Raw genomic sequence first — 12,118 nt, 5'->3', positions numbered from 1 at the left:
TGACACAAAAGCATCTTTTCTGTTGATCAGTGTCAAAAAAGCCAAATTAAATCCACTGCGATTTGATGTTGTAAAACTATAAAACATGAAAACTTCCAAGAGGGGTGAATACTTTTTATAGGCACTGTATTTATTTCAATCTGCCAATGTTCAAGATTTTTTAAAGTCTTTATGGATTGAAAGGGAGCAAACATTATTTCACTTTTTTTTCCAGAAAGGATCAAGAGAGAAAAAGTTAATCTAGAGACTTACTTTGTAGTCAGAATATTTGAGTAATAAAGAACTTAGAAAAGCATGTATGATTGAATACTGTCAGCATTGTTTTATTAGGAGGTAAAAGCCTTTAACAAAGCTTTTCTTAAATGTTTAAGTTTGGCCATCTGAAAAGTATTTGCATGTTTTTTGATATGTGCCACAAAAGATTTGCATAGGGCTTATTGGATTGTGGTTAGTATATTAATATTTATAGATAATAGAGAGAAAACAAGGTAGAAATGAAAGGGTGTCCTTTGGGTTGACAGGCATCAGGAACTATATTAATCACAGCTATTTCAATGACTTGAATGAAGCTCCGTGTATAATATGTTCAATTTATTGATGACGCAAAACTAAGTTAGAAAATGAATTCTGAAGAGAAATGAAAGACAACGCAAAGGCGTGTAGGTTCCGGATTCCAGCATCTGCAATCTCTTGTGTCTGCAAAGGGATAGAATTCAGCTGAGAGAGTGATGAAGTATATCATAGGTGAAGAAATCAAATATAATCCTCTTTGGTAAGGGAAAATAATAAAATGTTTTTTTTTTGAAATGGAAGGTGACTGGGAAATGATGGGACTCGGAAAAGTCTGGGTGGCTTTGAGTATAAATCAGAGGAAGTTAAAGTGAGTATCTGTGGGTTGGTAGGAATGGAGAGCTGAAGTAACATTTAAATCAGCGATGATCTTTTTCAAGTGTAGATCAGGGTTGAGAGGTACAGTATTTGCCTATTGATCCCAATTTGAACACTTCAATATAACATACGATTAAAAAACCAGTTAGGAACTGAGAAAGTTAATATTGCTGAAATAAAATAGTATTAACAACGTATTAAAAGAATCAAAAACTGACAAGTCACTGTATTCAGTGCCTTGTATCCCAGCTTTGTAACAGAAGACCAAAAGATCATAAAACATAGGAGCAGAATTAAGCTATTCAGCCCACTGAGTCTCCTCTGGCACTACATCATGGCTGACTTATTATCCCTCTCCATTCTCCTGCCTTCTCCCCAAAACCTTTGACACCCTGACTAATCAAAAACTTATCAACCCCCCCCCCCCTTTCAAATATGCACAATGACTTGGTCTCCACAGCTGTCTGTGGCATAAAATTCAACAGATTAGCCAGCCTTTGGCTAAAGCAGTTCTTCCTCATATCTGTTCTAAATGAACGTCCATCTGTTCTGAGGCTGTGCCGTCTGGTCCTAGTCATCCCCACCAGAGGAAACATATTCTCCACATCCACTCTATCTAGGCTTCTCAATGTTTAAAGTAGAAGAAGAGAGAGACATTTGGTTTGTCATTTAAAGTAATGAATGTATATAAATAAAGATGTTTTAGAGAAAACAGCCAGAGGGCTGTGCATAATTTCATTCTCCTATCTGTGCTCTCTTTAGAGACTGTACATAAAAATTACACTACTTCTATGATTAGTGAATTTCTTAGACTTGGCTGACATTTGCTACAGTTTAGAGGAAAAGGAAATAGTCCTGCTAAAAAGTATAACAATTGTAAGTGTCTTGATATGGTAGATTGCAAGGTGTTTACCCTGACTTGAGAGTCTAAGATGGAGGTCACAATCAAGAGGTTTGCTATTTGACAGATAAAGGAGAAATATCTTTATTCTAAATGCTCTTAATCTTTGAAAATTACTGTCTGCAAGGGTTACAGATGTCTGCTCAATGACTATATTAAACACAGATGATGAAATATTGGATGCTGGTGATTTGAGGTACATGGGAAAAACACAGGAAGTGAACTTAAGGTAGAAGGTTGGCTGTGACACTATATATTGAAGAGCCTAAATAATCCACTCCTATTTTCATAACACCCTTTTACAAAATGTTATGCTTGTTTAAGCAAAAGAAATCTCCAGTGTCAGTTTCTACTTTACATCACTTTGCCATTTACACATAGTTTAATCTTCAGTGACTGACATTAAATACATGCAAAGTCGACACTTGTACCTGACTCCACATACCGTAGTTATGTTGACTTCACTGGAAATGAACATATCTACAACAAGTAGAATCAGTAGACAAAATGATGGCAAATTTGATCATACGGTATTTTTAAAAACTTTACAGAGCAAACCTACTAACACCAAATGGAAGAAAGGTCAGATTAAGACCATGTGCATTTTATTCCGGTGTATATGAGAAAAATGTGTCCATTTTGTAAATGTTAGTAATAATGGACCATATAATGCTGCCTATAATGGTATTATTTTATACAGTGCTGGTTATGTTTTGATTTAGTAAACAGGGACATCTCATTTATGGGACCTGATGTGTACATTATACAAAGCTTAATCCATTGGGTGGTGTTTTTTCATTTAATCGTTAGTGTTTTAAATGTGGCAGAGACACATTTAAAACACCAACTATTCCATGATTTGCAAGGTCCATCTAAACCTGCATTAATGTATTAAAGAAAGGAAAATACTCTGATAAAAGTCCTTTGTCATTAACCAATTTGCTGCTGACAGAAATTGATTCTAAATTACAGTTTTTAAACACTGACCTTTTTATTCAGAGGCTGTTTTGTTGCATAATTCCTCCACACACAATGGAATGGGGACTCTGGGGTCAATTTGGCTACTAGAGAGACATACTTGTAATCAAGGATTGTGTCTTTTGAAGCAAATTCGATAATCCAACACAGTTGTGGTCACTTTACTGATTTTTGACCATAGGAAATCTCGTGTGGTAATTGGATCCAGCAGATAATCCCAGGAGATAAATTTGCTAATGATCACTAGTCCTTTCTGAACAAGCATTGTGAAACTTGTCATTGCTGTTTTTGGTAAACTATTCAGTTTTAGCTAATTAAATTCCTGCAGCAATTCACCAGCGTTTAATCAAGCCATCTAGCTAACTTCCAGAGTTGGCATGCTGAATATCTTTGCAGAAAGGCACATTCCCAGTTTCTCTGATACACATCATTATTTTCTTCCTTGCTCCGATACATTTTTCCCAATTTACTTAACCTTGTACGAGGAATATATTTTCAAGCTTGTGTGATAATTCTGACAAAGCACATAGAAAAGTACAGCACAAGAACCGGCCCTTTGGCCCATGTCTGTACAACTGACCTAAGTAATTCCATTTGCCAGCACATGCTCCACATCCCTTCTTCGCTGCTGGTCACGTGTCTGTCTAAATGCCTCAACTACTCTGTGATACTGAGTTCCACATCTCCTTAATTCCTGATGAGGTGGTAATTTTTATTTATATCTTGTGATTTGGATTCCCATTTCAAGCAGGGAAGTCTCTTGTCAACTCTACCAGTCCTGTATTTTGAAAGCATATTGGTAAAGGAGAGAATCTGCCTCCTACAGTTCTAATGTTATCATTGTAATTCTTTGCAATTCTCTGTATCCTACGGTAAAATAGGCACAGTCAGAGCTTAGATGATAAGACAATAAAACATAGGAACAGAATTAAGCCATTCAGCCCATCGAGTCTGCTCTCACATCTATCATGGCTAATTTATTATCCATCTCAACCCCATTATCTTGCCTTCTCTCTGTGACTTTTGACACCCTGATTAATCAAGAACTTATCAACCTCCACTTTAAATATACTCAATGGCTTGGCCTCCTTAGTCATCTGTGGCAATGAATTTCACAAATTCACCTCTGGCTAAAGAACTTCCCCCTCAACTCTGTTCAAATGGGAAATCCTTCTATTTTGAGGCTGTGCCCTCTGATTCTTGACTCTCCCACTGTAGGAAACATCCTCTCCACATGTACTCTATCTATGCTTTCCATTATTTAATAGGTTTCAATAAGATCCCCCTTCATTCTTTTAAACTCCAGTGAGTACAGACCCAGAGCAGCCAAATGCATTTCATTAACCCTTTCATTCCCAGAATCAATTTTGTGAACTTCCTCTGGATCTTCTCCAATGCCAACACATCCTTTCTTAGATATGTAGCCCAAAACTGCTCACAATACTCCAAGTGTGGCCTGAAAAATGCCTTAAAAATCCTCCGCATTACATCCTTGCATTTATATTCGAATACTCTTGAAATTAATGTTAACATTGCAGTTGCCTTCCTTACTACTGATTCAACCTGCAAGTTTACCTCCAGGGAGTCCTGCACGTGGTCTCCCAAATCCCTTTGCACCCCTCCCCATTTAGAAAATAGTCTGCACCATCCACATCCAGATCATTGATCTATAATGTGAAAAGCGGCTCCATTACCAACCCATGTGGAACACCACTAGTCGGTGGCAGCCAACCAGAAAAATAATACCAAGGGCTTTTACTTTGTTTAGCAGCCTCAAGTGTGGCATTTTGTCAAAGACCTTCAGAAAAATCATGTAAAACAACACCGAATGATCCTCCTTTGTCTATCCTGCCTGATATTTCCTCAAAGAATTCCGACAGATTTGCCTGGGAAGACTTCCCCTTAAGCACACCATGATAACTTTGGCCTGTTTTATTATGTGCTTCCAAGTACCTCAAAATCTCATCATAATGATGGACTCGAACATAGAAGAGTACGTCACAGGAACAGACCATTCAGCCCACAATGCTGTGCCAATTCAGCTAAAAAGCAAATGAAAAACATACAAACACTAACTCCTCCTAGCTACACCATGTCCATATCCCTCCATCTTCCTTACATCCATGTGCCTATCCAAACATCTCTTAAAAGCCTCCAATGTCTTTGCCTCAACCATCACCCCTCACATCCATTTGAACCTATCCCCTCTCACCTTCAATGCTTCAACCCTCTCTTGACTCATTCTGTGCCTCTCATAACCTTGTAAACCTTATCAGATCTCCGCTCAGCCTTTGTTGCTCCAGAGAAAACAACCCAAGTTTATCCAGCCTCTCGTGATAGCACATGCCCTCTAAACCAGGCAGCATCCTGGTAAACCTCTTCTGCACCCTCTCCAAAGTGTCAACATCCTTCCTAAAGAGGGGTAACCAGAACTGTATGCAATACTCCAGATGTGCAAAGAACCAGAGTTTTATAAAGTTGCAACATTATCTCCTGACTTTTCAACTCAATACCTCAACTAATAAAAGCAAACATTCCGTAAGTCTTCTTAACCATCTTATCGACCTGTGTAGCCTCTTTCAAGGAGCTATGAACTTGGATCCCAAGATCTCTCTGCTCAGCAACACTGTTAAGGATCTTGCCCTGAACAGTGTCCTGTCTCCTTGCATTTGCCCTGCCAATGTGCAGCACCTCATATTTCTCTGGGTTAAACCCCACCCTCCATTTCTCAGCCGATATCTGCAACTGACCTATATCCTGCTGTGTACTTTGCCAGTCTTCTAAACTATCAGCAACTCCACAAAACTTGGTATTATCCACAGATTCACTAATTCACCCATCTACATTTACTTCAAAGTGATTTATGTACTCTACAAACAGCAGAGGTCTCAGTACAGATCCCTGCGGAATTCCACTAATTACAGACCTGCTACTTGTTGGGCTTGAAATTCTGCCGTGTTCGTTTAGGAAGAGAGACAACCAACACCGGAATATTACAAAACTTGGCTTTAATGGTGAATCGTAACTGGCACAGCGAATCCACGGAGTCGCTGAAGAAGGCGCGTTCTGCCTTCCCCTTACATTCTACTCTTATTTATACCCCTTTTCCCCATTCCAACCCCTCGCTACACATATTTGGTAAGGCCGAACTCTGTTGTACATATTAGGTAATATCTGGCACTTGTGTACCCCTTATTGGCCCGATGCCATTCACTCACGTGTTACCTGTTTCTTTTGTTTATTAAATCGCGTGACACTAGCAGTTTCGGTGTAGCGGAATTCCCAGTTTCACTTCCCCCCTCCCTTGCATTCCGGTCTCCTAATATTACGTGAGCCACTCCTGACCTGTAATGGCAGTCTCGAATTAACCCTAACATTAACCCTAACATACTGGAATCAGTCCCTTCAACCACTACCCTCCAGCCTCTATGCACAAGCCAGTTCTGAATCCAGGCAGCCACTTTGTGGCAGATCCCATGTATCTTAATCTTCAGGATTAGCCTCCCATGAGGAACTTTGTTTAACACCTTACTAAAATCCATGTAGACAACATCCACTGCCCTACCCTTATCAATCTCTCTCGTCACCTTGTCAAAAAACTCAAGCAATTGGTAAGGCACGACCTGCCACGCACAAAGTGATGCTGGCTCTCCCTAATTAAGCCAAATGCTCATAAATCCTAAACCTAAGAATTTTCCCCAGCAATTTCCGTACAACTGACATGAGGCTCATCTGTCAATAGTTCTCAGGATTCTCCCTTGTTCCCTTCTTAAATAGAGGTACAACATTAGCCACTCGCCAGTCCTCCATTCACCTGTAGCTAGAGAGGACACAAAGGGACTGGTCAAATCCCAGCAATCTCATCTCTTGCCTTCTTCAAATCCCATCAGGCCCTGGGGACTTATCCACCTTAATACTCATTAGGACACCCAACACTTCCTCTTCCTTGACCTCTAGACACCCTAACGCATTTATACACTCAGCACTGATCTCCTGGTCCTCCATATCTTTTTACGTGGTAAATACTGAAGCAAAGTACTCATTAAGCACCTCACTCACACTTTCTGCTTCCAAGCAAATGTTTCCCCCTTTATCCTTGAGTGGTCCCTGGTTATCTGCTTACTCTTAATCTATGTATAGAATGCCTTGGGATTCACGTTAATCATATTTGTCAAGGACTTTTCATGGCATCTCCTGGCTTTCCTAATCCTCTTCTTTGGTTCTTTTCTGGCTTCTTTATACCCCTCATGTGCTTTGTTTGATTCTGACTTCTGAAGCTTTACATCCTTTTCCTGTTTCTTCTTGACTAGATTCATCACGTCTATGGACATAGGTTTTCTTATCTTTCTACCCTTGTCCTTTCTTCCAATAGGAACATGCCTTTCCTGTACCCTGTGCAATTGATCTTTAAACACCCTCCATGTGTCTGCTGAGATGTCCCCAATTAACGCTGCTTAGTTCTTGCCTAATGTCCTTGTACTTTGCTTTACCTAAATTTAAAACTCTCCCACAAGGACCATACTATCCTGAAAGTTAAGGAGTTGTGATCACTGTTCCCTAACTGCTCACCCACTGAAAAGTCAGTCAACTGGCCAGGTTCATTACTCAACACCAGGTCCAGAACAGCCCCTCCACTCATCCACATATTGATATAAGAAACCTTCCAAGATACACTTAACAAATTCAGCCCCATCTAAACCCCTAAACTAAGATGGTCCCTGTTTATCTTAGCGAAATTCAAATCCCCCATGACAAAAACCCTATTAATTTGTTGCCCTTTTTTGTAATCTGATTACATAATCTGTTCCCCAATGCCCCGTAGGCTATTAAGGAGTCAGTAGTACAATCCCATCAGTGTGATTACACCCTTCCTATTCCCAATTGGACTCCACGTCTGATCCCTCCATTATGTCTCCTCTGAGTGCAGCTGTGATATTGTCCTTGATTTGTAATGCAATTCTGCCTCCTCTTTTACCTCCTCCTCTATCTTTTCTGAAACTTTTCAGTTATGGTTTCAACATCGTAGTTCTATGTACTGATTCATCACCCATACCCTAACACACTGATTATAGGATTAAGCACATGCTCTTAACTCCTCAAGACTGATCTGCCAGTGAGATCAATGGTTGATATGTGACTACCCCGATATAATTTTTGTACCATATTCACTAATGTCTGTGGTTTGCAAAATCTGTCAATTTTAGATTTTCAGAAGACTAAACCTCATACTTAAAACATTTTCCCACACACTTGAGTTGCTTAGTTGTAACTGTTGCTTAATTATGTAAAGCTTAGCTACAACCTATTCAACCAAGTAGAATATTTTCAAGAGATTTTACAGTGAGTAGTTCTTAACATTGAAATATGCTTAACATCCATTGTTAGGGAATTGCTGAAATCTATTTTTTGGGAAGTAGGGCCAGGACATTTAGAAAATCAGAAGACAATCAAATAGAATCAGCATAGTTTTATAGAAAGAAAATTTGTTCAAAAAATTTAATAGCATTCTTTAATGGCCAAATAAATACAGTGGATCAAAGTGAACCAAAAGATCATTTTCCTTCAGGCATTCAATAATAAAAGGTTACAATGCAAAATAAGTGAGCTCCTGGCATAGACATTAGCAGGGACAGAGGAGTGTCTAATTGGTCAAAAATAGAAAATGAAGGAAAATGGATTATTTTCAGATGGAAACTAGAGGGATACTCAGGATTACTACTGTAGTTTCTATTGTTGACAGTCTATGTCAGTGACTTGGAGGGAGTGATTGGGTGTATTGTAGCGAGTTCTGCTAAAAAAGTACAAAGATATTTGGAAAATAACATTGCAGAGCAGTATAACCAAATTGAGCGAGTGTGCACAAAAATTGTCAGATGAAGTTCAATATGAGGAAAAATGAAGTTAAGGGCTTTGATTGGAAGCATAGTAAAACAATATTATTTAACTTAAAGACTATAGATGCTGTGGTACAGAGGAACTTGGTTGTAATTGTACTGTACACAAAATGGAAAGTTAACATGCAGGTATGTGAAGTAATGTGAAGAGAGAGAGAGAGAGAGAGAGAGGAGGGAGGGAGGGAGGGAAGGGGAGAGAGAGAGACTAGGTAGGTGGGGGAGTGGGGATAAAGTGAGAAGCTGGGGGTGATAGCTGGATAAAGGGCTGAAGAAAAAAGAATCTGATGGGAGTGGAAAATAGACTATGGGAGAAAGGTAAGGATGAAGGACATCAGAGGGAAGTGATAGGCAGGTGAGGAGAAGAGAAGGGGTGAGAGAGGTGTCAGAATAGAGATTGGCAAAAGGGAAAAGGGGGGGGAGAGAAATGGATGTTCATGCCATCAGTAAAGAGGCTGCCCAAACAAAATATGAGGTGTTGCTCTTCCAACCTGAGAGTGGTTTCATTACGACATGTTGGAATGGAAAATGGGTGGCAACTGGGAAAGCCCCTTTTTGTGGTGAACAGAGCAAAGGTGCTCAATGACTTGGTCAGTTAATTTACATTGAGTCTCAGTGATGTAAAGGAAGCTGCACAGGATACAGTACTCACACGTGAATGGTCGTTTCACTTGGAGTGGCCCTGAATGGTGGAGAGGGAGGATGTGTAGGGACAGGCGTAGCATTTACAGTGGGAAGTGCCAGGATGAAGATCAGTGATGAGGAACATGTGGACAAGGAAGTTGCATGGAGAATGATAGCATGATCCCTACAGAAGGCAAAGAGTGGGAAGGGTAGGGGAAGATGTGTTGAGTGATAGGATCGTGTTGAAGTTGGTGGAGGTTGTGGAGAATGATATGTTGGATCCGGAGGCCTGTGTAGTGGTAGGTAAGGAAAAGTGGAACTGTCCTTACCTATCTGTTATGGCTGCAGGGAGATGAGGTGAGAGCAGATGTCTGGGAAATGGTGAAGGGAACATCGATGGTAGAGGAAAGGAAACCTCATTCTTTGAAGAATAGAACGTATTGACATGAAAACAGATGTGGTGAAGACAGATAAACTGAGAAAAGGGAATAGCATTTTTACAAGTGACAGGGTGGTATGAAGTACGCATAGTCAATATAATTGCGAGTCAGTAGATTTATAAAAGATATAAGCAAGCGATCAGAAAGATTGAGAAAGGGGAGAGAGTTGTTTAAGATGGACAAAGTAAAGCTGAGAGCAGGGCGCAAGTTACAGACATAGTTGATGAGATTGATAAGCTCAGCATGGGTGCAGGAAGCAGCACCAATGCAGTCACTGATCTAGTGCAAAAAATGTTGGGGATCATTCCCATTGTAGATGTGAAATATCTACTGTTCCATGTACCAACAAAAAATGCAGGCAAAGCCTGGGCCCATGTGGATGCCCATAGCTACACCTTGGGTTTGGAGAGGAACTGAAAGAGAAATATTTGAGGCTGTGGACCAATTCTGCCAGGTGGAGAGGAATGCTGCTGGAGGGGAGCTGCCTGCGTCTGTTGTCTAGAAAGAAACAGAAAATCTTAAGACCTACGTGATGGGGATAGGATTGTGTAGATCACTGCAGATCATGCATCACTAACATCATAAAATGAACATTGGAGGAACCATCGAATGCTGAATGTTGAAATGGATTCCTATTTTTTACCTGGATTAAGCCAGCAGTTGGTTTCCTTTCCCAATCATCCGAAGGAAAGGAACCATCCCTACTTGCTACAAAGCACTTTTAGCATCTTCCTGTGGAAATTGTTTTGCAGTTTTCCTCCATATTAACACAGTGATTTCTGCTTTTCAGATGCAACAGCTGGAGCGGCAAGTACTGGATGCCAACCGGCGTGCTGACAAGGCGAACCAGCAGGTGGTGTATAAACAAATATGATTGTTCCAGTGTGACTCTAGCACATTCACCTCCCTGTGCTTTATGGGAACTATCTCAGCACAAATGGGCACTGCACTCACCAAACAGCATTGATCTTCAGTGAGGCCCTGAAGGACATAAGTGAATCTTTTGTTGTTTTACAACTATTTATAGTGTTATGGGCTTGCCATTACTGCCACTAGCATATCCTAAAATCAGATTAACTAAATCATTTTAATTTTAATTAATTTGTTCAGACCATTGCTTTTTGGTCTAGTAACTTAACCACTGTGCTTCTCACTTCAAAGAATAATATGACTGAGCAGAACTGACATGTACTTACAAAAAAGGAAATTATATTTGACTTACCTGCAAGAGTTTTTCAAGGGTGCAACTGAACAATTAGGTGCATTGTACATGGATTTTCAGAAGGTGTTAGATAAGATCCTGCACAGGAGATTGGCTGCCAAGTAGAGCACACAGAAATTAGGTGATTTACGGACATTGACTGAGAATTGTTTATCGTGAGAAAACAAAGAACAGGAAAAAACTGATTTTTTTCCATTTGTCATTCCCGTGACTATTAGGGTCCTGCTTGGGCTCCAACTAGTTACAATTTATGTCAGTGATTGTGTTGAGGAAATGAAATGACAGATTTCTAAATTTGCTAATGGAAGCTAAACTTACGGAATTGTAAGTGTAGAGTGAAACGAGTGTTCAAAATAAATGGACAATAAGCAGCCATTTAGATTAACCCAACCCTAATCCGATTTTACTCGCCCACATTCCCTTGAGTTAATGCAAGAGAATAAACCATGGAAGATCAAACACAGATGTGAAAAATCTGATCACGTTCACTTTGGCAAGAGATTGGGCAGTGCTGATGTTCAAAGCGGCTTGGGTGTGCTTGGACACAAGTCACTAAAGACCAATATTCAGGTGCAGCACTAATTAAGAAGGCAAATGGCCTTATTACAAGAGGATTTGAAATCAGGAGAAAGCAACATGTTATGTAATTACAGTATATATGATCTTGGTGAATCTACTGTACAGTCATGGTCTCCTAATGCAAAAAATGTCATACAAGCAGGGCAGCATATGGTTATTGGACTGCTTGTAAGGATGGCAGATTTGTCTAATGACTACATTAAAGTCTGATGAGATCATCTGTCTATCCTGTCCAAAGTCTAGAGGATTGAGAGATGATCTCACCAAAACATACAAATTTCTTAGTGCTTGACAGGCTAGACACAGGGAGGTCTTTCACCTGACTGACTAGACATTCCTGTTTAGGACTAAGGAGCATAGTTTCAGAATAATGATAGGCAGTTTTAGACCGAATGACGAATGACTCGGAGGGTCATGAATCTTTGGAATGCTTCACTGCAGAAGGTTGGAAAGGTTCAATCAATACGCTCAGTCAAAGTTGAGATCAGGAGATTCAGTAAACTAAAGGTTGTCAGGATAGTGCTTGAAAATGCCACTGAGTAGATCAGCCATGAACTTAATGATAGAGGAGAAGGCAGGTAGGGCCAATCAACTA

At 40.0% G+C, this 12,118-nt stretch overlaps 1 protein-coding gene across 1 annotated transcript in view; it reads left to right on the top strand.

Moving 5' to 3' along the window:
* LOC140730380 (pleckstrin homology domain-containing family H member 2-like) overlaps positions 1–12,118 on the top strand; it is a 135,295-nt gene that overhangs the window by 29,919 nt on the left and 93,258 nt on the right. The window contains exon 2 of the mRNA XM_073050700.1: positions 10,513–10,575. Coding sequence (XP_072906801.1) covers positions 10,513–10,575 — 63 coding nt within the window. The remainder of the gene's footprint in view (positions 1–10,512; positions 10,576–12,118) is intronic.

This window comes from Hemitrygon akajei, chromosome 7, assembly GCF_048418815.1.
Source record: "Hemitrygon akajei chromosome 7, sHemAka1.3, whole genome shotgun sequence".
NCBI classification, from domain to species: Eukaryota; Metazoa; Chordata; class Chondrichthyes; order Myliobatiformes; family Dasyatidae; genus Hemitrygon; species Hemitrygon akajei.
This window is presented reverse-complemented; position numbering and strand designations above follow the sequence as displayed.